Source organism: Neovison vison, chromosome 5 (genome assembly GCF_020171115.1).
Source record: "Neovison vison isolate M4711 chromosome 5, ASM_NN_V1, whole genome shotgun sequence".
Lineage (NCBI taxonomy): Eukaryota > Metazoa > Chordata > Mammalia > Carnivora > Mustelidae > Neogale > Neogale vison.
In genome coordinates, this window is record NC_058095.1 from 1236146 (window position 1) to 1262379 (window position 26234).

A 26234-nucleotide genomic window follows, 5' to 3' on the forward strand; every position below is an offset into this window, starting at 1 on the left:
TGCAAGTCTTCAAGGAGTCAGGGCAGAGGAGTCACGGGGAGGACAGCTGCTGGGCTCCCCAGGGGCACAGCTCCAGGGGAGGCTGTCTCAGGGAGGGAGCAGGTCTGCAGCTGCTGCCAGAGTAGTGCCCAGTCCTGGAGACTGTCCTGGGAACCAGGCCAGCCCCAGACATGTGCCTACTTGCCCCTGTCGAGCTGGCCCAGCTGCCTGCTACCTTCCTCCTGAACAGACACTGATACTTGTTGAAAGACATTTTATTATCAGTGTTCCACTCCGTCTACTCGGGGCACTGGATGAGATGGCAGCTCAGAAGCGGAGAAGCTGGAGACAGCCCCCACCCTCCCGTGAGGGCCGAGGAGGGCCAAGGAGGGCCTGCGGACCGCCGGCAGCCAGGCGGGAGGGCTCTGGGGAGCACACACGCTAGTCGGACCACAGGCTGTGCGGTGTCCCGGGTGCAGATGGGAGGCCCGGGCTGCACAGGGAGAGGAGCCCCACTCCGGCCGGCCCTCACGGGACCTGACGCACTGGGCTGAAGGCTCCCTCTCGGACAAGGTCCTTTCCTCCCACCCTCCGAGGCCCAGCCCTGGGGAAAGAAGCCCAAGACCAACTCGGGGAGATGGGGAGGAGGATGGAGCCGGGGGGCATAAGGAGTCAGCAGGAGGGGACAGAGGGCGGGGGTGCAGGGCCGCCCCTGCATCAGCAGGGTCACAGCATGGCGGGAAGAAGAAAGCGAGGCAAGAGGACGAGGCTAGTTAGAGACGGAGGCAGTGGTTCAGAGAACCGTAGTGTTGTTCTGGACGGCATGCTCCCAGCTGCCATCAGTCGAACGAGATGAGCTGGGCTTCACTGCCCTGTGCCGGAGGGCCCTGGGCAGGTGGCGGCTGGGCCACTGCAGGCGGCTGTTGGGGCGGTCCTCCAGAAGGCGCCATCTGGGGGGCGGGCACAGGAACCATCAGTCCTCCCTCCCCAGACCCCGGCCTTCCCCCCACTGACCCCCAGTCTAGCAGCTTTTCTCTAGAACATTCCACCCTCATCTCAGCCCGGGTGCTCGGTGCCAGCAGAGCCCAGTCCGTGCCAGGCCTGCCTCCTCCCAGCTTATCGCGGGTTGCCTGTTGTCCTGCTCTTGCAGAGACCCCAGGGGTGCCCGGCCAGTGTCCATAGGGTTGAGTACGCGCATGGACACTGCGTTGCTGTGTGCATGCATGTGGGCTGTGTTTCTGTCCTCACTCTGCTGGGCAGCAGTCCGGCCCACACCATCTCCTCCTCCTGGGACAGCCCTACCATCTTCCGCAAGCCAAGCTTGGGGGCAGCCTGGGGAGGGGCTCACCTGCTGGTACAGGGGCTGCTGCCCTGCAATGTAGGGCTGCTGCGGGGGTGGCAGAGGCGCGTCCTGGCTGGGGAGGGTGTTCATGAGACTCTGAAAATGAAGCGAACCCCATGTGAAGAAGGCCAGTAAAGGGGAGGCGTTTCTTTTTCTTTTCTTTTCTTTTTTTTTGAAGATTTTATTTATTGGACAGACAAAGATCACAAGTAGGCAGAGAGGCAGAGAGAGGGAGAGAAGCAGGCTTCCTGCCGAGCAGAGCGCCCGATATGGGGCTGGATCCCAGGACCTGAGATCATGACCCGAGCCGAAGGCAGAGGCTTAACCCACTGAGTCACCCAGGCACCCCAGGGGAGGCGGTTCTGACTTGAAAATCAAACGGCCACCAGCTAGGAGCCTAAAGGCAGGGAAGGGAGTGGTGGGTGGCAGGGCGGGGCCTGCCCAGTTGGGGGGGGGCGTCCCCTTCTCCACGTGGACCCCCCGCGGGCTCTCACCTGCATGCCGTAAGGCTGGTAACCGATAGACACCGACTGACTCCCCATGTAGCCCATGGCGCCAGACTGCGGAGGCTGGGACATGGCCGGGAGGCTCTGGGGGGCCTGGGAGGCCACATTCTGTAGAGGGAACAGTGTGATGGGACAAGGGCTGCGGGCCCTCGCCGGGAGGGGGAGCAGCCCAGCCCACCTACCTGATAAGCCTGTGTCGGCGTGGGCTGGTAGGACGAGTAGGCTGGGCTGGCGGTGGGTCCGGCGGGGCCCTGGGGGGCCGCCTGTGCACTGGTGGCCCCTGCTGGGTACATGTAGGCACCCACCATGCCGGGATCTGTGGAGAGAGAGGAGTGAGCTCAGTTCCCTGCAGGGGACTTGTGGAACCAAGTTCCCACTGTCGCAAAAGGAAACAAAATCAGCAAGGACAGGAAAGGAGCTCTGGTGCTGAACGTAGTCAGAAGAAACGAACCCAACAGTACGGGTGCGGTGTAACGGCGGCCTGGGAGGGGTGGGGAAATGAACTCTTCCACGTTCTGGAAATCAGGGCCTCAAGACAGAAGACGACAGACCGAGTGAGCCTGGTCAGGTGGGCCTCTGCCCAGGGGCTCAGGCTGGCACCGCTGAAACCACTTTCTGTGCAGCCAGGAATGAATGGAGCAGGGAGCGGGGCGAGCCCCACACCGCATCTCTAAGTCCAGGTCTGCTGAGAGGGCCTGGCACGCTAAGCACACCCCTTGCCAGGACCGGGGCTGCCTCCAGGGCTGAGCAGCGACAACGTGAACACGGAACGTGGGGAGACAGCCCAGGAGCCACACCCGGGACCGTCTGAGCGACGAGACCGATTGTGAACTTTGAATAAGACGGATCCACGTGGATGGGAATGACCGAGAACAAAGAGAAGTGCCTCCTTACAGTGGAAAGACAACGGACCGACAGCAGGAGAACGAGATGAGAAAATCACTGGCCGACAAACGTTACAACAGCCTTAGACACAATGGAGACACTAAAACTAGCGGGGACCGCTTCGGAGGAGCAAGGGTGCAAGCCCATCTCCACTGAGCTGCTAACTGCCGTGGGACAGCTGGGCCTCGGCGAGGAGGAGCCCTGCCCGCACACCTCACGGCCAGCGCCGGCTGCGCCTTCCTGCTCAGCGCTCCAGAGCCCAGAACACCAGCCAAAACCCGGCCACGAAGACCAGACACAACCACCGTGGGGTGGTCTGCAACACAGCTGACCAGTGCTCTTTGAGAAGTCAGTGTCATGAACACAGAGGCAGAATAACATTCTCGATCAGAGATGAAAAGCAGCCAAACCGCTAAAGGCAACAGCCATGGGGTTTCCTATCAGCGCAAGGGGCGTTCCCCGGACGGTGTGGGAGAGCCGAACCCGACCCTGGATGAGGTCACACCACCGCCTCCGCGGCTCTCCACCTGGCCTCTGTGCCCAGGCCACAGCGGCGCGTCCCCGTGTTTAGGAAATGCACGCTGACCGCGCTGGGAGCGAAGGGCGTCGAGCCCGCCACCCAGTCTAAAAAGGTTCAGGAGAAAAGTCCACGTGTGCACGTAGGAAGACACAGAGCAATGTAACACAACGTTAACGTCTGGGAAATCTAGAAAACCCTTTGACCATTTAACTTCTCTGGAAAACTGAAACCAGAGCAAATCAAGAACAAAGAAGGAAACGCTAGCGGTCTGGCGCGCATCTTGGCCGGCGGGCACCTGCTCCGGCCCCGTTACCTGTGGCGGCCGCGGGCATGCTGGGGTAGGGGGTGCTGGCGGCGGCGGCCGGCTGGCTCATATACACTGTGTGCATGGGGGAGCCCTCCACGGAGCCAGCGGGGCTGAAGGTGCCTGGGAAGCTTGTCGGACCCGAGGGCTGGTACAGCACACCCCCAGCCGTGGGCATGGCCTGAAGCTGGGGACAGAGAGAGAGGCGGTCAGAGCGGCCCTGGGCAGCGGCAGGAGCCCCCAGCTAGGGGCAGGGCAGCACGTGTCTGGGGGTCATGAGGGGGCAAAGTGGGTGGGGGGGGGCGCTGCGTACCTGGGCGTAGGGCAGGGAGAAGGCAGGCATCTGGGCGCGCATCTGGACGGTCTGCTTCTGCTGCTCTAGGCGCAGCTGCCGCTCCTGCTCCTGCTCCCGCAGCCGCTGCACGGCCAGCTGCCGCTGCACCTCCAGGTACTCCTGCGGGCCATGGGGTAGCCGTCAGCGCGGCCCCTGAGCCTGGCCACCCCCCCGCCAGCGGGGCCGGACACCCCACCTGCTTTTTCTGCCGCATGATCTCCAGTTTCTGGGCCAGCTGGATCTGGCGCTGGCGCTCGGCCTCCTCGGCCGCGCGGCGAAGCTTCTCCCGGTGCTCCTCCCGCAGGGCACTCAGCGCCCCCCGGGCGTCGCGGATCTGCGCCAGCTTGTCCTGCAGCCCCTCGTAGTAGACTGCGGGGAGAGGGCCGCGCCGCGAGTGTGTGGCGCGGGAGGGGAGCGCCCGCAGCCCAGCGCCTCACCCTCGCCCGGCCAAGCGCCGACGCGCGGGGCACCACCGGCCTCCAGGGTCCCAAGGTCAGGGCCCGGCCGGGATTCTTCCTGGAGTGGACGGTGCTACACTGGCCAGGCCGCCTCCCACCGCTGGGACCTCCCGCGTTGCCCGCAGCCCAGAGACGCGCTCTCAAGAAGCTGCTGTCCCGGAGGGTTCCCGCCCGAGGACCCGTCCCCACAGCCGTCGCGAGCGGCCCGCACGGAGCGCTCCCATGACACCACGCCGAGGGGCCCCCGGGAGCGGCGACACCTACGCCGGCGCTCGTCCAGCTGGTTGAGCAGCTCCAGCAGCCGCGGGTGCATGCCGTTGATGGACTGGAAGAGGGACAGCACAGCCGAGTCGTTGGTGATGCTGCGGCCCCGCACGTGGTTGCTCTTCATGCGGTTGACGAAGGTGGTGACGGCGTTCTGCAGGGCCTTCAGGAACTGGGCGTGGCTCTCCTCCGACTCCCCGTTCTGGTACTGCTGCTGGGGACACACGCGGGCTCTCGCGGAGCTGCCCCCAACCCCAGGCGCGGGGGCCCCATCCCCCCAGGGGTGCTGCGAGAGGACCCCGTTAGCACACACGCAAACACTGGGACCCAAGGAGGCTCAGCTCGCGCACTGGGGCGTGGCGCTGGCCGGGGCAGAGCTGGCTGGAGCTCTGGCAGCCTGGCTTGCAGCCCCTCTGCCCCTGCTCCATGCGGGGCCTGCCTCCCTTCAAGAGACCCTGGTCCCTTCATCTAGGGACCAACGGAGCCCGGAAGCTCCAGGACAGAGCGAGGACTCAGCGGGGTAGTTCCGGGCTGCCCTAGAATATTCTGATCCCTTCTAGGCAGCAAGTGGCCCTGTTCTGGGTTCCATCGAGAGCTCTGGGTTGGAATGGCTTGCCCCTGAGAGGTCACTGTGGGCAGGGCTCGGCCCTGTCAGGAGAGGGTGCCCGTGTGGGGCCTGTGAGGGAGCCACAGCTTACCTCGCCGAAGGGGCCACTGGACGGAGCTACGGGCTGAGCATCTGTCTCCGGGAGGGGAGTCTGGAAGGAGGCAGAGGAGATGAGGGGTCCGTTGGCCAGTCGCAGGGCACCCCCCGCCCAGCCCAGGACTGTGGGCCCGGAGCGCTGAGCGCCACCCACCTCCAGTGCGCTGGCAGGGACGGCGTGGCCCTCCGCAGGCGGGGCGGCCGGCTCCGTCAGGGGCGCGGGCGCGGACGGGGTCGGGCTCTTGCGGGCCTCCTCCTGCTTCTTCTCCCAGTAGTTCCGGTTGAGGTACCGGGCGAGCTGTGCACACAACGACTGTCACCCCCACGGGCCGGGGATGGCAGGGGAGGGCACTGCACGTGGGGACGCCCTCACCTCAGGGTCGATGTCCTCAGCCAGCGGCGCCGATGAGGTCTGGGGAGACATAGGCCAGAGCAGCCGTGACCCACGGGCTCCAACACATTCCCAGCTCCTCCCAGGCTGCTGCTTGGGAGGCTGGGATGCCACCGTGGTGACAGTAGACCCCAGGCACCGGCCGGTCCGTCCGAGGGGCCCCCAGGGCCTCTGTGACTGAACAAGGCGCAGGGCAGTAACCCCCCAGCCTTCCCAGCAACGACAGCGCCGGTCCCGACGGTGGACCGCACAGCTGTCTGTGCGCCCTCCCACCTGGCCCCACCCAGAGCCCCACAGAGCTTGCCCTGGCTTCCTGAACCTTCCATCCAGCCTGCCACCCACCCCTATTCAAACAGGGAGGCAAGGCCAGAAGAGGCAGGCCACCTTCGACCCCAGGGTGTGCTGCCTCCTCTCACTCTGGGGAGGTCCTCCGTCTCCCCAGTGTCCTCCTCCCCCACAGGGAACCCCTGACCAGGAACGCAGAGCTGGTGAGGGCCAGGCTGGACCACGACCCTCATTGGCTTGATCAGACCATCCTTTCTGGGGCAGCCCGCCCCCCCTCTCGCACGGGAAGTGTGGCCCAGCATGCAGGCGCTCACCACGGGCGAAGAGTACAGGCTGCTGGCGGGGGGAGCCGACGAGGCCACGGGCGCCGGCTCGGCCTTAGGGTACGTGGCAGCGGCGTAAGCCGACTTCTGTCTCTGGGGGAGAGACAGGAAGGGTCCCCGTGCACATGGGCCAACCCCATTCTCCTCTGCCTTCCCCAAACACCCAGGGGCACCCCTCCCCCGGCGCCCCCGCACCAGGGGAGCCCCACTGCGGCTCACCATCCTCTCCTTCTCCTCGGCCTCCGACTGCGACAGAGCCAGGGCCAGCTGCAGCTCCTCCTCCTCCTGCAGCGCCGTCTCGTCCCGCTTGGGGGGCAGCTGGGGATACACGGGCTGGTGAGCGGGGCCCAGGAGCGAGGCACCCCCAGGGACCCGCAGCCAGTACCTGGGACTGCTGGGACAGGGGACTGGTCAGGTACTCGGGGGGCAGCTCCGTTGTGGACGAGGCCTTTCCTTCCGCCTTCCTGGAGGAGAGACAACACTGGGTGGCTGAGCACCACTGCCCGGCCCCCAGCAGGCCCGCAGAATGGCGACAGCAGGGCCACGGGCAATGCTCTGGGGAAAAACTGCCGCGTCAAACCAGCTGTGCCGCCGCTGGGACACGGGACCCCAGCCTAAGCCCCAGGCTCCTTTCCTGGAAATAAGGCTCAAACACAGGAAAGGAACTTTCCAAAACAGTAGCCTGCCTGCAGGCAGCAGCTAACCAAGGAAGGAGATCCCATCGCCGATGCTGGGAGACGGACAGCACGGGCCCCCAGGACGGCTGCACGGAGAGGAACAGCCTCATTCTGGAATCACACAGGGAGGGTACACGAGACCCCAGACCCAAACCAAGGGGGGCACCACACCAACCCAGGCCCTTGAGAGACGCACAAGTCAGGACAAAGAGGCCGTAAGCAGCCCCGCGTCACAGGAGCGGAGCCGCCGCGACGGCCCCTGCTGTGTGCTGGGGGCCCGGGTGGGCCTGACGGGGACAAAACTGGCACAGGACCTGACTGGGACCGGTCGCTCTCAGAGCTTCAGAATGGACACACACGCAGGACACCCGAGCAGATGGGGAAGGGAGACCGCGCCGTTAACTGAGGAACCTGGGAGGAGCCCATGCCCTGTGGGGTCGGCTTCCCGCGCCCGTATCTTTTCCCTGTTTGACGTCCGAGCTACTAAGCTACAAAGCAGACAAACTGACAGACAGACCCAAGTCAGGAAAAGCAGCCCGGCCTACGGGAGCATAGCCAGCCTGCGGGAGCTCAGCCCGGCCCCCGGAGCACAGCCGATCCGCGGGAGCACAGCCCGGCCCCAAGGAGCACAGCCAGCCCCCGGAGCACAGCCGGCCTGCGGGAGCACAGCCAGCCTGCGGGAGCTCAGCCCTGCCCCCGGGAGCACAGCCCGGCCCCAAGGAGCACAGCCAGCCCCCAGGAGCACAGCCGGCCCCCGGGAGCACAGCCCGGCCCCCGGGAGCACAGCCCGGCCCCCGGGAGCAGAGCCGACCCCGGGCACCGGGCGAGGACTCACTTGTTCAGCTGCTCGTAGCACGGCTCGCACACGCGCACCTCCTTCTCGATGCCAAACTTGGGGATGGTCGAGTACTTGGATGAGCACTTGCCACAGAAGATCTGGCCGCACGCCCGGCAGTGGTGCTGTGACACGGGGCGGGTCAGGGTGCGGCCTGGGGCTGAGCCGCTGACCGCTGGCACCCACCCCATTCACTGCTGCCTGCCCCACGGGGTGTCAGGCCAGGCCTCCCAGGGTGGGCAGAGGAGAGAGGCCACCCAGACCCTAGGGAAATGGCATGTTTCCAGGCTCTCAACTGCAGCCACCGTTTGGGGGAAAAAAAGTCAAATTAAAAAGAAAAGTTCGTAAGAATCGTGCACAAGTTGGGCCGGGAGGGAAGAGGCTTTGCTGACGGTGGCCCAGGGAGTCTGCTCAGACGCCCTGCCTCGGCCTTCACCATCACGGCCAGTGCCTCAGGAGGGAGGAGAACGGCGGCTGGAGGCCCGGAGCACACTGTGGGAGCCGCAGGAGGCCGGAAGGGGCCGCGGGAGGCCAGATGGGAGCTGCGGGAGGCTGGAAGGGGCCGCGGGAGGCCCAGGGAACACATGCCCGAGCCTCTCGAAGCCCCAAGCCTGCAGCACTCCTGTCCCCTGGGGGACAAAGCCGTGTCCAAGCTTCATTGGGCAGCACAGACCATCGGACTCGGGGCCCCTGGTGGCACGCTCACCACAGAGCTAGGGGCTGGATCTGCTCCACGCCCCACAGGGTCAAGCCAAGAGGAAAAGGACCCCAAGTGGCTCCAGTGGCCTCGTGGGGACAGTGGGGGCCGTGGCGTCGGCCCTGGGGCAGGCACACTCACCTTGCGGGTCACCACCCCGAACTGCACTCTACAGCGGTGGCATTCCTCGGCGTCCACCCAGTCAGGGGCCTGGGGGCGGGGGGACAGGCAGACTCAGGATCGCACGGGCCCCCGTCCCGGCCAAGACCCCATTGTGGGCTCAGGGGCTGAGGGCCCAGTCTGCGAGGCCGGAGCCCACCCCAAACGGGCGCTCCTCTGTACAGGCGTGAGCGCGGACTCCCTGCGGCTGGGGGGCAGTATCCGCCCGAGCCACACGAGCCCGCCCGGGGAGCTGCGATCCAAACGGAGCCCACGGAGGCGCGGCTGCCCCGCCCACGCGTCGTTTCTCAGACAAAACGGCAGCTCAGCCACGGACGTTCCCCCGCACAAGCTGGGACCCCGGGACCTCACTTCTGCTTCCTTAAAGCAGCCGGACCCCTGGGGCGCCTGGCTGGCTTAGCTGGAAGAGCGCGGGGCTCTCGAGCTCGGAGGCACGAGTTTGAGCCCCGCGCTGGGCGCAGGGATTACTTAGAATAAAAAGAGAGAGAGACAGCCAATTCCCGACACCCAGCACCCGGAACTCACTCTCTCTGCAGCAAACATAGCATCGCTCTCCTTGAACTCTGGGAAGACGTGTCCTGGAGAGAGGAGACCATCCATGATCACCGCCAGTGCCACCCCGGCACGTGAGGCCCTGACAGCCTCAGCTGTCCTTGCCTCATCTGCGCCAAGACCTTCAGGAGCCATGTCCTAGCTCCAGGCACCCACCTCCCCAAGCAGACCTACAGGAGGAGGCCCAGAGCCCCTGGGCAGCAAGTGCAGTGACCCAGCACCAGGCGAGGGCGCCCGGCTGCGTGAGGGGCCGCCCCGTCCCAGGGCTTGGGGCCTGGCCTCACTCGCACCACATCGAGGCCTCACAGAGCTTCCCTGAACCTCCTGTCCCTCTCCCGGCCCCACACCCCAGCTCCCTGTACCTCTCAGGACTCTTAAAATAGACGCCCCAGCTTTTTATGGAGCCACAGACCCCTCAAGGACGCCATAAAGTTTGGGGCTGTCTCCCCAGAAAAGCGAACGCAAGCATTCCCCCACCACCACGTGCCCGGGATTCAGGGCCTGAGACCAGCTCACAGACGCGGACAGGACCCTCGTCACAGTCTCCACGGGGTCCTACTCGCTCGTAGCCACCAAACGCTACCCCTGCTCCGTGCCTTATCTCAGGGCCTCCACACAGGTGGGGGCCGCCCTAGTCCCAACTCACTGCCCCGTGCGAGCACAGGCCACGGCCTTCCTTGTCAAGCCCCTCTCTCCAGGACTTTCCCACCCCTCGTGCTGAGTCAGCCCCCAGAGGCCAGGGTCCCCGGCTCCACTTCCTTCCTAGGACCCAACGCGCGGGAAGTAGCTCCTCGGCTCAATCTACTCGCTTGGCTGTGATCCACCACAGGCCCTTGCCCTGCCCCGACCAGGCGTGAGGTCACGAAACGTAGGGGCTCCAGAGCCCAGAGCACGCTGCCACCGCCACCGGTCACACACTGTGGTGCTGTCCCCCCGCCCTGGGCAGGGCGCACACAGCCTTCCTTGGCTCTGCCTGGGGCAAAGCAGCCCCTCAGCTCATGAGAGGTGGCGTGGCGAGCCTGGGACCCAACAGACCTCGCCCCACACACCTTCCACCTTCATGATCTGGTACGTGTCCTGGACCACCTTGTACTTGGGCTCATTCCGGAAGGCGTGCGCCCAGGCCTGGATCAAATACAGAATCTTGTTTCGGACGTTTACTTCCACCTGCCTCTGCACAGGAAAGAAGAAAAAGAAGGACAGTGAGGACGGTGGTGGGGGACACAAGCACCAGTGACGTCTGTGTGAGAAGTGGCAGGAAGACCGCCACTCTGAGCGTGCGGGGAGGCAGAGGCGGGGCCAGCCCTCCGCCACGAAGCCCCGTCCCTAAGGACACACTCATCACAGCGGTGTGCCCGCTCAGGGCCTGACTCTTCCTTAATGCCCTGGGCAAAGCTGGGGAGTCCCTGAAGCCTGGCTCCCCAGCCCCACTACCCTGTAACCACCTGCTTCTTCCTCTCCTGCCCCCAGGAGCTTGGCTGTTAGAGGCCCGAGTCTGAAAACCAGTGTGGCTCCCGCAAACCCCAGGCTCCACCAGGCAGCGCCCACCAGCCCCGCGCTGAGGGAGCAGATGTGAAGCCGGCCGCCTCTCCTCTGCTCGTGGCCAGCCTGGGGGATGGGGGGCAGGCACCCCAGGAGCTGCCCCGCGTGCAGAGCCACCACTTCCGCCAACTGAGCCCACCATCGGTCACGTTCCTAGGGCTCTCTGGGGGACACTCAGGAACATGGCAGCAGAAAGCCGCTCCTGGGATGCCAACCACATTCACCCACTAGGTTTCCAGTGATCCCCTGTAATCTGCATCCGTCAGTAGGTCCATTTCCTACCGGGTCCCTCCCTTTCTCCACGGGGGCACTAATGGGCTCAGATCACTTGCACCACGAGCAGGACGCGACCTTGGAACATGGTAAGTGCAGGGTCTGACCCTTCTGCTCTTTCTGCCACAGCAAGGACTAGCTAGGTCACTAGTTGCGGCCCAGCTCAGGTCCCAGATGGGCTCTCGGCCACGTGAGGCCACGGGCACCCATATGGGCCAGGAAGCTGAGGCCCTGCCCACCAACGGTAGGAGAGACAGTGTCCGGGGCTACGCTCTTTGGCCACTGCCCCAGTCACCTCACCCCTGTGGGAGGGACGCACCCCTGTACCGCCTGCATCACACGACCCGCCGGTGTCACCACCCACATCACAATCCCTGCAGGTGGGCAGCGGCGGCCTGTGGGGCCCTGGGCGGTGGCCTGTGTGCATTCTCTCTCGCGGCTCTGGAGACCCGTCCCTCCCCTACAAATGGAGGGTGTGAGACCCACTCCCAAGGAGTCCCTGCTGTGCCGCGTCCCCCAACCTCCCCGTACAGACATGTTGGACACGCACACCTCCCTGCTTGGAAGCTGGGGGGGACTCCCCCAGGCGCCGTTTGGGGCTCCCCCCAGGCCTCTGCCCGCACACGGCGCTCACAGCCACACACACACACACACACACACACACAGCTCCTTCCCCTCCTCCTCCACCACCCAGCGAGGCTCCGAGCCCTGCCCCTGAGAAGATGCCCTTGATTCCCCGCCAGGAAGAGTGGGGTCTCCCCTGCGTCCCCGTGTGCTTCCAGTAAAGCCCCAACGTCATCAAGCTGGGGTTCCCCAGGTGCGGGGACCACCAACGCTCGCCTTCCTGTCCCCGGTTCTGCCTGGCCCTGCGGCTGCTCCAGGTGCTGGCCAAGCCCCAGAGGCACGGGCGCGGCCTCGGGTACGCGGGCTCCCCGCGCCGCCAGGGCCCACCTTCAGCAGCTCCTTCAGCTCTTCCATCGTCTGCTTGTTGGCCACCTCGTCATGGACCGTCTGGCCGCAGTTCTTCACCACAGACTCCATGACCTGGGGGACCCAAGGGAGGACAGGCTTGAGCCACCGCTTAGGCCAGGGACAGCTGCCTTGGACAGGTCCACCTCCCGAGGAGAAGACAGGCCCCTCGGGCAACCAAGCCCACCAGAAGAGTCCCCGTGGCAGCTCCGAGTCAGGCAGTAAGTGACGCTACACGTGCTCCTTCTGACTCCGTTTCGTACCCCCAGGGGCAGAGATGAGAATCCATCTTAGCGTCCTAAGTCTGCCAGGTTCAGGTGGGGTGGGCAAGGCACTGCCCTCTGTCAGGGCCGCTCTGACCTGCCCTCACGCCCCAGGCAGGCGGGTGAGGCCCCAGGGTCACGCGGTCCCTGCCCTCTGGAGACTGGGGTGGCGACTCTGGAGGGGGCCAGCATGCGGGGGTCAAGTTACCTCCAGGGCGTACAAGGCCACGTGAGGATTCTTGTCGTTGACTTTCTTTTTGATGGAACTCACGGCATATTTGGCTCTGAAAGAAAAGGGTGTTGATAAAAGAGAAGAAAGAAAAGAAAAAGCCTCTTAGAAGCTGAGTTGAAAAACCTCCATCCTCTGATCTTCCAAATCCCCAAGCAAATGTTAAGCGTCTGCAGGCGGTACAGAGAAAACCCTTCCCTTGTCCCCGGATCCCCAAAACCCCAGCATGGAGACCGCGCGATTCTCCGCCTAAGGCCTAGCGTCCTCCTCGACATCCATCGCGGCAGGACGCGGCGGGATGGTGGAGCGTCAGGAGCCGGGAGCGCCATGCTGCCGCCCTTCCTGCTTCTGAGCAGGCACAGACCCTCCTCACTTACTGTGTGTCCCCCTGGCGGATGAGGTCACAGATCTGGAGGATGGACTCCCAGTCGGTCTCCAACAGAAGCTGGCTGGTGGCTTTGTCTATGGCAAAATCACACCGTTACCGGGGCTTATCCTCTCTGAATCCCTGGCCAGCCCCACCGCTCAGCAACAGAGAAAGAACCGCCTGCTTCCCGCTTAAAACATTCACACGGAATGGAAAACCACACGAAAATCCTCTTGGTGCCCAACAATCACGAGTGCTCTCCTTCCAAGAAACAAGGCAAACAGCTTAGGAAACGCTACCAGCACGCCTGCTGCGCACCTGATCCAAACACTCCGGTGATCCCAGAGTTCCCACACCGCCTCCTGAGCACCGTCCTTTCTCCGCCGTCTTTACCCACAAACACAACGAAGCCGAAAACGGAGGTCACTGCCCAAAGTCACCCCACTTGCCGGTCTGAGCCGGGCGGGCTTTCACACAACACTCCGCCGCCTCAAGCCCCAGTCCCCCGTTTTCCCCACGTTGAACCTGCCCGATGAGATCGCAGCTGGGGCCAGGACAGAGCCAGGACTGACCTCCGGGAAGTATTTTTCAGCTAACACCTGTACGCTCTGCCCATCACAGCTGCCTCACGCGCACACACGCTCTGCTCCCCCTGCCCTGCTGCTCTCCTCCCGGGACACGGGGGGCGGGGCGGGGGGTGGCTAATAAGGTGCGTGCACACCCAGCTCTGATCCAGTAGTGACTTCTGGACTGCGCTTTGGAAGGCTGAACCACCCCTCAGCCTGCACGTTCTCATGACAAGAAAGGTGCCTCATCTGAGGTCTCCTCCAAGGCCACGTCCAGGGAAAAAGGCAGGCTCCGGCCCACTGCCGAGCACCCAGGACACCCACTCCGAGAGAGCCCACCGTTTCACGTGCCCCCAAACATCTCTTTCCTTTGGCTAAAACTGATGACCTCCAGGACGCTCAGAGAGGATCGGCCGTCCACCCCTGACAGAGGCCTCCCGGAAGCCCGGCGGGGACAGACAGGGCTGGCCTGCCTCCCAGGGAAGCAGCGCTCTAAGAGCGCGGCAGGTCCCGGGAGGACACTACCGGCTCCACCCTTCGGAGCCCGATGTTTGGGGCACCCTCGGTTCCCCTGCAACCTAGGATCTGGGGGGAGGGGGCCTATCGGACTCCGTCGCCCCTTTTCGTGACTCAGGACTCGTGGCCCGCTCAGTCAGATGCCCGAGGGCCCCGGGACCGATCATTGCCCCGGCGCCCTGGCCGCCTCTGGCCCAGGAGCGGAGCCCCCAGCACAGTCGCCGCGAGCGCGGGCCCGGCCTCCTCCGCGGACCCTCACACATTCGGGTCGCGGCCCGCGCCCAGAGCCCTGGACGGCCGGGTCCCCGCACCGCCGGCGCGCCCACCCACACCCCGGGGGCCCGGGTCGCTCGGCGGCCGTCCCCGGGCTCCGCTCCCGGGATGCTCGCCAGCCTCGAGGGGCGGAGGCCGCGTTACCTAGGAGACGCTCGAAGGTGCCGCTACCGCGCCCCATGGCGACCCTGGACCCCGACCCGACGCCGCTGCGCTCTCCGCTGCGAACCGGCGCGCCCCCGACTTCCGCTTCCGCCTTTCCCTCGGGCGCGCGCACACGCGCGTCACCGGGGCGGGCCGCGAGCCGGGAGCCGCGAGGAGGCGGGCTTTTCTACTGGCCCCAGACGCAGTGCGCCGATTGGGCGCCGAGAACCAATGAACAGCTCGGACGTGAGGCCTAGCCAATGAGAGCGGGGCGGAGGGCGGACTTGCGCCGAGCTACGGGGGCCGGCTGGGGTCGGCGACCGTGATGTGTCTGCTGCTGGGGCCCTCGGGCGTCGGGAAGACGCTGTTGGTGAAGAGGCTGCTGACTATCCTTCCGCGCCGGCGGGGGCCGGGCGGGGGCCGGGCGGGCGCGGGGCCGGGCGGCTGGTGCGGGCGTCGGGTGCTCCCGGGAGCGCGGGGCTGGGGCCCGGGGCGGGGTGCGGCCGCCGCCCGCCTTCCCCTCCCGGCTCGGGATCCTTGACTGCCCGCACAGCTGAGCTCCGGGGATGGGAAGGGCGACCTCGGCGACCCGCCGCCGACGCGGCCCACGGTAGGCCTCCGCGCTCCCGCAGGTGCGGCGGGCGGGTTTCAGGGGCGGTCGTCGAGCGGGGCGTCCTGCCTCCCGGGGCCCGGCTGCGGCGGACGTGGGTGGGCGCCTGGCGGAGCCCCGAGCGCCCGCCCCGCGCCCCTGGTCGCACTGCTTCCCCTGCGCGCCCCAGAGGCGACCCCCACGGATGGGGGTCGGAGCTGCGGCCGCAGCCCGCTCTGGGGCATTGGGCCTGGACCTCTGGAGGCCGCTTCGGCCTTGCTGGCGGGGGACTGCAGGGTCTCGGCCCTCGAGAACGGGCACCGAGGGGTTCGGACCAGCGTGGAGGGCGGCGCGCGCTCCTCCCCAGGAGTTCCCAGTGGGGAAGCGCTTGGCCAGTCGTGCTCCGGGGCTTTTCCACAGGTGGGCACCGACCTGACGGACATCGTGGTGCCGAGAAGGATCACCGTTCGGGAGCTGGGGGGCTGCATGGGACCCATCTGGCCCAGCTACTACGGAAGTTGCCGTTGCCTCCTGGTAGGTCACGACCCCGAGAACTTGTTCAGCCACAGGCTGGTGCCGGACCGCACTCCCCACCGGCTGGAGTTTGGGTTCCCGGGCAGTTGTGCTGGTCTCCGGCTTCCTTTTGGAAATCCAGCTGGACCCCTGGCGCCCAGTCGGAGCGCCGACCTGACCGCCCACGTGGGGCTTGCGGGCAGCAGGGGTCCTTCTCTGCCCGGAGCGAGCTTGCTCTCTGCACTGCTCCCCTGCCCGTGTTCTGTGTGCCCAGTCCCCAGATCCCGGCCCTGCCCGGGAGAACTGATGCCACGTAAGTAGGGAGAGTCCCACGTGGGCGGAAACAAGAGGCCACGGGTCACTCTCGTGCAGCTCGTTTCTCTTTACCTCCACTGACCCCAGACCCCCTTGTTCAAAGTCATTTTGCTTTTCTGAGCCAGATTATGATGCTCAAGGAAGGGGGTTCGGGAAGGACTGTCTCCCTCACCGGGTGGTCCTGCTCTGCATTTTTCTTCCCTAGTTCATGGTGGACGCCGCTAACCCCACTCAGCTGTCTGCGTCCTGCGTGCAGCTCCTGGGTCTCCTGTCTGCAGAAGAACTCGCAGGAGCGTCGGTCTTGATACTCTTCAATAAGATGTACGGGTCTGTCATCCTGGAGAGCGTTGGGGTGCCCCGGCGAGGAGGTCCCTCGGAGCATAGCCATGGAGGGGGGCATTTAGTGGGGTTTGGGATGGGCCTGTGGTAGCTCACCCGGACAGGGCGCTTTTTCTGCTCCAGTGATCTGCCCTGCTACATGACCGTGGAGGAGATGAAGTCCTTGATGAGGCTCCCAGACATCATTGCTTCTGCCAGGCAGAACGTCAGCACGGTGGAGATCAGCGCCCGCAGGGGCACTGGCTTGGCGGCAGTGCTGCGCTGGCTCCAGGACACCCACAGAGCCGACGGTTGACCCACTGCCAGGAGTAGCGCCGCCGCCCGGCCCTGGGGAGGAGGCCGAGAACAGCTCGGCTTGGTCTCCGTCAGTCTGTTCTTACAGGGGCAGGACGGCTCCACAGAAGTCTAGGGGATGGGCTTCTGGCCCAAGTTGCCGTGCTGTGTAAACGGAGGAACCCTGGTTCCAGAAACTCTAGACCGCTGGCCTCTGAAACAGATCGTCCCCAGGGCTGGAAGGTGGACAGGGTGTTCTATGACCATGCTGGGCTGACGCTCCCGGGGTGTATTCCCTTTCCCAGAGCTGTTTGGACTGTACAGCCCCACAGACACAGTCTCTTAATGTGGTACTGGCTGTACCTGTTGAGCCTGTGACAGGCTGACAACACGACCCCCAGTGTATGAGCCTGTTGTCAGAAAGATCTGAGCATGCAGTCGGAACGAGAATGGTGTTCTCGCTGGTTCTTCTGCTCAGTGCACGGTCGGTCGTCGCGGAGGAGGGCGTAGTGGTCCTGCAGGTAGGCGAGGGTGGGGGGCAGCTCTGATAGATCGTAGGAGGACCCGGCAAGCTCATCCTGATTCCCGCCAACGGGGCCTGCAGGAAAATAAGGGTGTATTCATGTCCTGGGGGCTCCGTCACAAATTGCCACAAACTTGGTGGTTTAAAACCACCCAGATTTACACTCGCAGTTCTGGAGGTCAAACACTGATCGCACGGTTGGTTCCTTCTGGAGACCCCGAAGGAGAATGCGTTCCTCGCTTCCCTTCTGGCCTCCAGCAGCTGCCGGCCATTCTTGATATAACTCAGCTTGGGACTTGCAGACCTGGAATCCCTGCGTCTGTTTTCGTGTGCTTTTTTCTCCTTATAGGGACACCGGTCACTGGATTTAGGGTCCACTCTAAATCTAGGATGATCTCGAGATCTGTAGTTACATCTGTAAAGACTTTTTTTGGAAATAGTGTCCTGTGCCCCTGCTTCCAGGGCTCCAGGGAGAGGTGTTAGGCCGCTGCGGTTGGATGAGAAGCCCTCTTCTCCTGGGTGTGGTGGTGCGTTTCCCACAAAGGACCTTCTCCGTGCCGGCTGGCAGTGGAGGCTAGCTGGGCTGGGAAGGAGCCCCGTCGTGCAGAGCAGAGTGGCGGCCTGGGCCCCACCGGGGTGGTCTGCAGTCGGCCGCGTTGCGGGGGGCAGGGTGTATTGTGGGCAGGGGCTGCAGACAGTGCCTCGGAGGAGCTCTGGCAGAGACCACCGGCCGCTGGGGCTCCAGTCCCCCTGCCACCGTGTGGAAGCTCTCCTCTCTGGGAAGGTCTGCTACTGCTGTGCGCGGCTGTCACCGCCCTCCGAGTCACACCACACAGCCGAGCATGCTGGTGGCCTCCGCCACGCAGTCCTCGTGCATTTCAGTTTGGTACCTGCATAACTGGCTGTCCACCCCCCTTCAGACAGCTTAAGAGCACAGCACACGCTCAGGAGACAAGCACCTGGCTCCATCTCTAAGGGTGACCCCAAGCTGGGGTCCATCTCTGATTTGGGCCTGGTCACCCATGATAAAGCCAGCCTGGGCTGAGTTGGTGAGTTCTTGGGACACTGACGGGCCCGAGGTGACTGCATCCTGTGGCTGAGCCGAACCTGGTTTTGAAAGGCAAACCTCCAGCCACAACCCATTCCCACCTTCTTGCTTTCACGCCACGCTTGGCGATGTGTCCAGGAGCATGGGTTCTCTCCAGGACTGTGTTCACCCCTGGTCTTGCCACCCTGCCCCCGTCCTGGAATCCTAGCGCGGAAGGGTGCCAACCACTGAGGGAGCAGCTCGCCGCCCGCCCCACCACCGCCACCCGTATCTGTCCCCATGGTGGAGCCAGCGCTCCTGGGTACCCGATGTCGGGGACGAGGCCTATGCCACACACAAAGAGCCCTGGGACACTAGCCCTGGTCACAGAAACCACTTCAACGCAGAAAGGTTTTTGTTTTTTTTTTTTTTTTTTTTGAAGATTTTATTTGACAGAGATCCCAAGTAGGCAAAGAGGCAGGCAGGGAGAGGGAAGGGGGAGAAGCAAGGCTCCCTGCCGAGCAGAGAGCCCGATGCAGAACTCGACCCCAGGGCCCTGAAATCATGACCTGAGCCAAAGGCAGAAGCTTTAACCCACTGAGCACCCAGGTGCCCCCAACTCAGGTTTTAATTTGAAAAACAAAAACAAAGCCAGAAAACAACTACAACACATTATAAATGATGCAAACAGGGAAAAACAAAGAAGGATCCCACAGAAGCACACTATCCCACATTCTGTAGGGCCACCCCGGCCAAGCCTGAGACGGAGCTGTTCCCAAGCTGTTCAAGCCCAAAGAAGGGGACCGGTGCTGCCTCACAAGGATGTGGGCAGTAGGACTCCCCCTTTGTGTTCGACTGCCGAGAGGTCTGTGCCGTACATCTGGGCATTCCCTCCTTAGGCTCTTATTTATTTATTTATTTAATTTGACAGAGAGAGCTCAGAAGTAGGCAGAGAGGCAGGCAGAGAGAGAGGAGGAAGCAGGCTCCCTGTTGAGCAGAGAGCCCGATGTGGGACTCGATCCCAGGATCCTGAGATCATGACCTGAGCCGAAGGCAGCGGCTTAACCCACTGAGCCACCCAGGCGCCCGCCCCTCCTTAGGTTCTGCTGGAAGGTTCAAACCTTGCTAGGCCCTACCGTTGGCAGGAATTCCCCACACAGCCCTTTTAGCCATGGGGAAGTCCTGGGCCAGTGTCCTGTCCTTGCCCTCAAGCTGCTTCAGACCTGCTCTTCTTTCCCCAAAGATCTTGAGAACACAAACCCCCTGGCAAACCCACATTGCGTGGGGGCTGTCCTGTCTCCATACCCAGTGAGAGCGTGGGTGGACTCCACCTGCCTCCAGGGACAAGGCACCAGGATCGAGCCTCGGTGGGCTGGATGCCAACCCTGGCCCTCCCCGCCCCCGCTCTGGCCTGTGCTCCCAGCCGTCCTGTGCCGTTGAACCACACCGAGCTTCCGTTATGGATTCAGCCCATCGAGTCTGCAGTGTCTCCCATGGACTGGCGCTGAATGACGGACTGTGGCATCATCCTTTCTCCCTAAAGCAGGGGTAGCGGAGCCTAGACCTGTGTGTCCAGAACAAAGCTGTGATGAGTGATCCAGGTGTGCCTGACCGGCTGTGTCCATCCCAAACGGGTGCTGGCCACTCTACGGACACTTGGGACAGATAATGCCCTGTGTGAGACAGCCCGGCAAAGGGTCACTCACAAAAAAGCCATCTTAGGGAGAAAAAATGAGAGGCCCAAGACCCGAAACCCTCTTCTGCACTGGAGAGCCAGCACCTGGGGGCGAAGGAGTGCCAGCGTGTGCTGCGTCCATCCAGCTGTCCTCCCTGAGCCCAGGGGAGGAGGCCCCGCTCTCACCGTCACAGATGCGTCCTGCCTTCTTCCCGTAAGTGAGGTGCGGGGAGCAGGCCGGCTGTGCTCACTGAGCCCCGGCCGCCGCTGCTGCTTCAGTGCCCGGTAGGCTTGCACGGCCCGCTCTCTCTCCTCCCTGATAATCCGCTGTCGGGCCAGTGACGTGCTCAGCGGCTGGGACACGCCGCCAGGGCTCAGAAGCCTCCTAAGCATCAGCGATTTCTTCCCAGGCTGAAGAACAGAGACGGAGACTGAGGCTCAGTTCAGGAAGGAGGAGGGGTAACAAAGGGCCCACGTTGGTCCAACAGCTGGATGCCCGGTGAGAATGTGGGACTCCGCGTGTAGGCCCTGGACCAGGTGGCCCTGGGGGACACCCAGGGCAGCTGCCCCCACTTACCTGGTCCCGGCTTGTGCTTGTCCTGGGCTGGGCGGTCAGCTCCGGGGGCTGTAGAGCAACCTCGCCAAACTTCACTGTGTCTGGAGGGGCAGAGGGGCAAAACTGATGCCTCTGGCCATGGCGGTTCCCACAGGAACCCAGGTGCTTAGGGCCCACACGATGGCTCCTGGAAGACCTACCTCGGAGCAGCTCCTGCTCCAGCCTCTCTGCTGCCTTCTCTTCCCTTCGCCGTCGGATTCTCTCCAGCCTCCGTTTCTGGAACCTGGGGAAGAAAGCACAATGCCGTTCAGATTCCCCAAGTCTCATCTCACAGGACTCAGAAGGCGGAGGTCACCCCTGCCCAGGAAGGTGCCCCACAGCACAGGCTGGCAGGCTGCTGCCAAGTCCCCAGTCTGGTGACCACCTCCCCCCACAACTGTGCATGCAGAACAACAGGGCCCATTGGGTCCCACGGCTGTGTGCTTGGGGGACGATGGTGCCCCCCGAGCACCTCTGACAGTGTCTGGAGACACTCTGGGTTGTCACAACAGCTGGAGGGGGGGGTCGGAGTGCTCCTGGCATCTCGGATAGAGGCTAGAGGCCCAGCTGTCGTCCCACACCCTGTGCCGCAAGGAATGGCCCTGCTGCGGACAGTCACTGGCCCCACGTTGTCGACTGGGCCGCTGCTTCTGACGGGCCTCTCAGGGCAGCGCTGTGTTTGAGAGACGGCTGTGGCTCTAGTGCGTGCTTCCACTTCCCTGTGACCTGCTTGTTGTCACTTGGCCTGACCACAAGCACAGGGCGCTCAGACGCGGGCAGCACCGTGGGGCTGCTGACCAGCTCCAGCTCCCCCAGCTGGGACAGAAACTTCCGATGAAAGCTGGGATCCGCTCATCTCAAACACTGCAGTTGTGGCAGAAACATCTCGAAAAACCCTTGTTTGTTGAAACCACCTCCCCGCCCCTGCCCACAGGCCCAGGGAGGTGGTACAGGGCTTCCTTCCCAGAATTCAGGGCTGGGGGCAGGGGCACTACAGCTGGCAGCGGGCTCCTTCCTGGTGCCGTATGCCACCGTCAGGACCCCTGCAAGGACCTCATTAGGCCCCGCTGGAGATGGCAGTTTCCCCACTTTACAGATGAGGCCCGGGGCTGAATGGTCGCAGGACTCGGGTGTGCGGCACAGCTGAAGGCCTCAAACTTCTTTCAGGGCCACGATCCCAGTCCAGGTCCTCAGAGAGGAGGTGGCATCAGCCAGTCAGAAGCGGGGGGAGCCCCACAGCTGCGTGGCGTTCCCCAGGGGCCAGCAAGCCCTCCTGAGGGACCACCAGCCTTGTCTTTTTCCCCCTTTCTGTTACAACTAGCCAGGGTGGACAACAGGCCCTTGACCTCACCTGGCTCTTGGGCCCCCTGGATGCTTTTCCAGAGAAAGAGAAAGATGGAGCTAGGCCTTCAGAGTTCCGTGGGCTCAGAGACTCCCTGACCCCCAAGGTTGAAAAGCTCTGACGCAGAGAAAAACACTCAGCAACGGACCAAGTTTTCACTTCTATGCTCCCCTGAATCACGGGGTGGCACTCCCCCAGCGAGAAAACACTACCGCTGCAGAGAACAGTCACGGGGCTGTTAGCCCACCCCACTCACGCTTTCTTCCGCTCTGACTTCTCCTTCTTGGGAGCCGCCTGCACCTCGGGCTGTCGGGCCACCTGGTTTTTGCTGAGGAAGAGCACGTGCTGGGCCTCCTGCTCCATTCGCTGGATGTAGGCCCCGTCAGACTCCCACTTCTTCTGCTTGAATTTGGGGACAGCGATGTCTGGCTCCGCTCCCTTTGCTTCCTTCTCCAATGTCTTCTTGAAGGCCACCTGGGCTGAGAACAAAGGGAGAGGTCAGAGGTGTGGCGCCAGGCTGGCTGGCTCAGTTCCTTGCCCAGGGCCACAGGGAAGGAAGACCAGACTCAAGTCAGGGCAGCCCAGCGACAGCCACTGAACGTTCACGATGCCCAGCTCAGGCACCCGTGTGGGTGGGAGCCCCCCAGCCCACCGCTGCACATCATAGATGTCCACCGTGGCTCGGCCAAGAAAGAAAACCGAGAAGAACCTAAACGTTATTTAATCACCCACGGAGGACTGGTGAGTAACTAGTCTACGTCCATGTGAAGATTTCACTGTGCAAAGCCAGGACGTTAAGCACGGCACAGAAGGAACGTGTAGCGTTCTCATCGTGAAAACGAACAGGATGTTCCTCTCCGGCAGGCACGGCAGAAAAGGAAGAGCTTTCTTTCAAGGCGGAAGAGGAGGCTCCAGAGACAGGGAGAGAGGCTATACCGTACCTCATACCTTCCACCCCCGCTTGCTTCACCACGTATGTGTTTGTATTAAACATCCAAAAGCAAGAGCCAGCCCAGGAACGCACAGTTCAAACCGGGGCCAGTGTGCACCCTCTCCTCTCACCTTCCTGCCTCTCTCTGTCTCTATGTCTTCGGCGGGCGTATAGCCCCCCAAGAAAAGCGTGAGGTTTACAAAGAAATGATAAAACTTGTATGTGGGAAGGCATGTGTATACGCGAAACACCAACATGCCAGACTCCCCTCCCCCAAATGACCCAACTGTTATCTCGGACACAGGCTGACAGGTGGGCACCCAACCTGGCCTCTGGGCGAGGGGTCGGAAAGGTGAGCTGTTCCAGGCGGGGGGTGGGGGGGGGGCTGTTTGATCAAGTCCCTCCTTAACCTCCAGAAAACATCCACTTCTCTCCGCCACTGTTCTGCACTCCCGTCCAAGAAACGGCCGTTTCTCACTTGCAAGAGCTTCCCTGGCCTGCCCTGTCCACTCCCTCAAATCGTTCCACGGGGATCTTTTCTCAAAGCCAGTCTGAACCCACCATCCCTTCTGATGGAGCTCCACGGCTTGGAGGGGAACCAGCAATGCTCACAGGAGGCCGTGAAACCACACTGCCCTCTGCCAGCCCCGCGGTGGCCCCGGTGACACCAGGCTTGGTCAGCACTCCACAGCTCCCGCACCTTCGGACCACTGGGCGCGGGCGGATGGCTGCTGTCCAGAGGCCATTCAACACTTCGGCGGCTCAGCGGACGGGGCACCCGAAGCTGCGCCGCCCCGGACGAGCCCGCGCTTACCTTGTCTCCTCCGCTCTCGGTTACTGACGCGACTTCCCATCTCCTGGCGGCTCCTCATGATCTCCCGCAGCCGGAAGGGGATTTCCTGCTCATCCTGGTTCCGGGGCTTGCAATTCACCTGCTTCTTTTCTTTGCTGGGAGCGAGAACAGGAGGGTGAGACGCGCCCCTGGCTCGGCCGAAGCAGAACCCGAGACACCGCAGCTGGGCCTGGAAAGCGAACCTGGGGGGCCGGCCTGGCTGCCAGGGCCAGGCGAGGGAGCATCCTCCCCGGAGACCGCCCGAGCTGGGTTCTCGCAGGACGCTGGGCTGAGGGGCGCTCCCGGAGCCGCAGGAGGGCAGGGACCGCACCCCGGAAGGGGGCCAGTGCCGCGCCGGGGACCCTCGCGCCTCCGCTCACCCGGCGATCCTCCCAGCAGCCACGGCCGGACGGAGCAAGGTAGGGACGGCGGGGCAGTAAGACCCACCTGCGCGGTCCGGGCCACGGCGCTGAGCGCGGCGTCCCCCGCACCTGCTGCTGCCGCCCCCGCGGCCGCCCAGGACCCCCAGGCACCCCCGGCCCCACGGGCGCAGCACTGCGGCGCCCGAGTCGCGCCATCCGCACGCCTGGTGCTCCCACAGTAAGCCACTTCCGCCCTTCCGCACAGTCCCGCCCCACGACCGCCATTTCCGCTTCCTGCGCTCAGCTCTGCGCTCAGCTCCGCGACCATTGGGGCGGTGCTGCTCTCGGGCGAGCCGGGATTGGCCAGAGTGGCCGCCCCTCACGCGCTCGGGGGCGGGGGCGGGGGCGGGGCCTCGGGCTGCGGCGCGCGTGCGCCCGGGCCGGGCCCCGGGTGATGCTGCTCGGGAGGTTGGTTTCGGGAGGCCGGACGGTGGCCGCCGCTGCCCGCGGTCCGGCAAGTACCGGCGAGGCGGGCGCCGGGGCGGGGCGCGTTCGGGGGGGCGGGGGCCCGGTAGGGACAGAGAGTCCGGGTCCGCGCCGCCTGCTGTCGTTCTGTCCCAGCCCCGGGTCCGCGGGCAGCGCCGCCCCGCGCGGGCCGGGCTGTGTCCAGTCCCTCGGGAGAGCCGCAGTGGACGAGGAGCTGGTGCTCCTCGCCGGAGTTGCAGTGAATAAGGAAGGCAGGGCGGGGGCAGTCAGTGTGGAGCGCCCCGGACACCAGCGAGCAGGGGACCGGACGCTGGGGCCGGGGCTGGAGAAGTGGGGAGGCTGCCCTCGCGATCTTTGCGGGGTGAGCTGGAGGAGGACAGGGAAGGAGGGGCGGTGCGTCAGGCAGGATGGTCAGAGGCGCGGCGCGCCGCAGCACGGGTCGGAGGGAGCCGCCGCTGTGTGACCGCAGCCCTCGGGCTTCCACCCGCCCACACTTCTGCCCAAGGAGGAGGGGTGCCAGGGCGCCCCCAACTCCCCATCTGCTGGAGTGCACGCCCAGTGCCTGTCCCTGAACCCAGCATTTCTCCAGGCCTGTGTCCACTTTGCAGACTGGAACCCGAGTCTGCAGATGAAGTAACTCGTCCAAGATCTCCCGGCAGTGAGGAATGGGGGGGCGCTTGCAGCCCCCGCCAGCGACTCGGGCTGAAATTTCCCGGGAGCTGGGGGCGGGCAGGGCTCACCAGCGTGTGTCTTCTCAGGGGCCGCGTGGATTCTCCAACTGGGACCGGTGCCAAAGGCTTCCTGGAGGCGGCAGCATTCTTAGCAGGCCGCGTGTCTCCGTCCACGCCTGTGAAGGCCACAGAGATTTCCGGAAGGACCCTGCAGAGGAGGGCTCTCAGGCAGGTGCTGAGGGCAGCAGGCCACCCAAGTCGTCCATGCCTGGCAGGGCCGCCCCTGAGCCCCTGTACCCCCCACCGCCTGACCTCCAGCCCCCCACAAACTGCTGCATGAGCGGCTGCCCCAGCTGCGTGTGGGTGGAGTATGCGGATGCGCTGCTGCGGCACTACCAGGATGGCGGGGAGCGAGCCCTGGCTGCCCTCGAGGAGCACGTGGCCGATGAAAACCTCAAGGCCTTCCTCAGGATGGAGATCCAGCTCCGAGTGAGGGGCGGAGGCTAAGCCTACGGGCCCAGCACCCACACCGGCTCCAGCCTCCTCTTCCCTCCTCAGGAAGCATCAAGGAGCTTGCGTGGCCCTTCATGTCAGGCTGGACTAGGAGGAATTACCGATTGACTTGATCTGAGAATAAATAAGCCTTATGTGAGGTTGTCAAAGAAAGCGTGTGCGGCTTGCCTTTGAACTTTCATTGAGATCCTGCAGGTGTGGCAACTGTAAGGGCGAAGTAAGGTCCATGTCTTTGACGAGCCACATGATGACCGCCCCCGGAGTCCCCTTCCATGTCCCAGCACCCAGAACTCCTGCCCCAAGGTCCGCTGTGGTTATTCTCAGTGGCAGAGAGAGGACTGCCTGGGCCCATGAAGTTGCTGTTGGCAAAGCCCTTGGCGGGCCTGGACACGGCAGCCTGGGAAGGCCCTGTCCTTCTAGCTGCCGGGCTCCCTGGGGAGATGCCTACCCACCAGCCAGCTAGAAGGCTGGTGATCAGCCCTCGGGGGCCTGAGCCTCCAGTCCTTGCAACCCACTTAGACACAATGACCCAGGCAACTGACCTAGGGCCTCCAGCACCAGCCCTAGAATCAGCCTCCCAGCGCTAGCCAAGTGGGAGTGAAGAAGGAAGGCAGTCCGCAGCTGCAGACCTGGCTGCCGGACCACTCCGCCCGGGAAGAGCTTTTTCTTAGCGCCCTCACTGCCAATCCCCGTCTCCTGCTCACCCCCATCATGGACATGGTCCCAACTTACCTCCGTGCCCCAACAATTCCAAGTGCCCATACCAGTAGCCTGGATGGGGAAGGAGTTGAAGGGACTTTGTGTTTTCTCTCTCCTCATTTAAAGAAAACACTAAGATTGCAGGATGATCTCAGGAGGGGTTCGAGCTGAT

General features: G+C 64.0%; 4 protein-coding genes across 7 annotated transcripts; 2 read left to right on the forward strand and 2 right to left on the reverse strand.

Moving 5' to 3' along the window:
- Nucleotides 1-238: 238 nt before the first annotated feature.
- HGS (hepatocyte growth factor-regulated tyrosine kinase substrate) lies at nt 239-14482 on the reverse strand. 3 transcript variants are annotated; one of them, XM_044247220.1, is made up of 22 exons: nt 14378-14482; nt 12889-12973; nt 12491-12566; nt 12002-12094; nt 10285-10408; nt 9209-9261; nt 8645-8713; nt 7807-7931; nt 6680-6758; nt 6514-6612; nt 6286-6387; nt 5669-5707; nt 5450-5593; nt 5291-5350; nt 4593-4803; nt 4067-4239; nt 3850-3990; nt 3546-3723; nt 2010-2143; nt 1816-1935; nt 1328-1417; nt 239-929 (listed from the first exon to the last, which is right to left on the reverse strand). In XM_044247220.1, exons 1-22 carry the CDS (start codon nt 14412-14414, stop codon nt 819-821), a joined length of 2343 nt encoding a protein of 780 aa, XP_044103155.1. In that variant the 5' UTR covers nt 14415-14482; the 3' UTR covers nt 239-818. The 3 variants fall into 3 exon arrangements, with proteins under 3 accessions (XP_044103155.1, XP_044103156.1, XP_044103154.1); XM_044247221.1 differs by having other exon boundaries at nt 1816-1920; nt 4593-4806; XM_044247219.1 differs by having other exon boundaries at nt 4593-4806.
- A 205-nt stretch (nt 14483-14687) lies between these two features.
- ARL16 (ADP ribosylation factor like GTPase 16) lies at nt 14688-16856 on the forward strand. Of its 2 annotated transcripts, none has more exons than XM_044247222.1 (5): nt 14688-14763; nt 14929-14987; nt 15387-15500; nt 16000-16121; nt 16257-16856. In XM_044247222.1, the coding sequence occupies exons 1-5, from the start codon at nt 14703-14705 to the stop codon at nt 16426-16428; spliced, it is 528 nt and encodes a 175-aa protein (XP_044103157.1). In that variant the 5' UTR covers nt 14688-14702; the 3' UTR covers nt 16429-16856. The 2 variants fall into 2 exon arrangements, with proteins under 2 accessions (XP_044103157.1, XP_044103158.1); XM_044247223.1 differs by having other exon boundaries at nt 16000-16115.
- Nucleotides 16857-18976: 2120 nt separating this feature from the next.
- Nucleotides 18977-23978, reverse strand: CCDC137 (coiled-coil domain containing 137). The gene is made up of 7 exons (XM_044250193.1): nt 23779-23978; nt 23314-23447; nt 21825-22047; nt 20388-20470; nt 20209-20288; nt 19818-20042; nt 18977-19520 (listed from the first exon to the last, which is right to left on the reverse strand). The coding sequence occupies exons 1-7, from the start codon at nt 23976-23978 to the stop codon at nt 19515-19517; spliced, it is 951 nt and encodes a 316-aa protein (XP_044106128.1). The 3' UTR covers nt 18977-19514.
- Nucleotides 23979-24122: 144 nt separating this feature from the next.
- Nucleotides 24123-25516, forward strand: OXLD1 (oxidoreductase like domain containing 1). Its single transcript, XM_044247224.1, has 2 exons — nt 24123-24207; nt 24938-25516. The coding sequence occupies exons 1-2, from the start codon at nt 24148-24150 to the stop codon at nt 25355-25357; spliced, it is 480 nt and encodes a 159-aa protein (XP_044103159.1). The 5' UTR covers nt 24123-24147; the 3' UTR covers nt 25358-25516.
- Nucleotides 25517-26234: the final 718 nt, after the last annotated feature.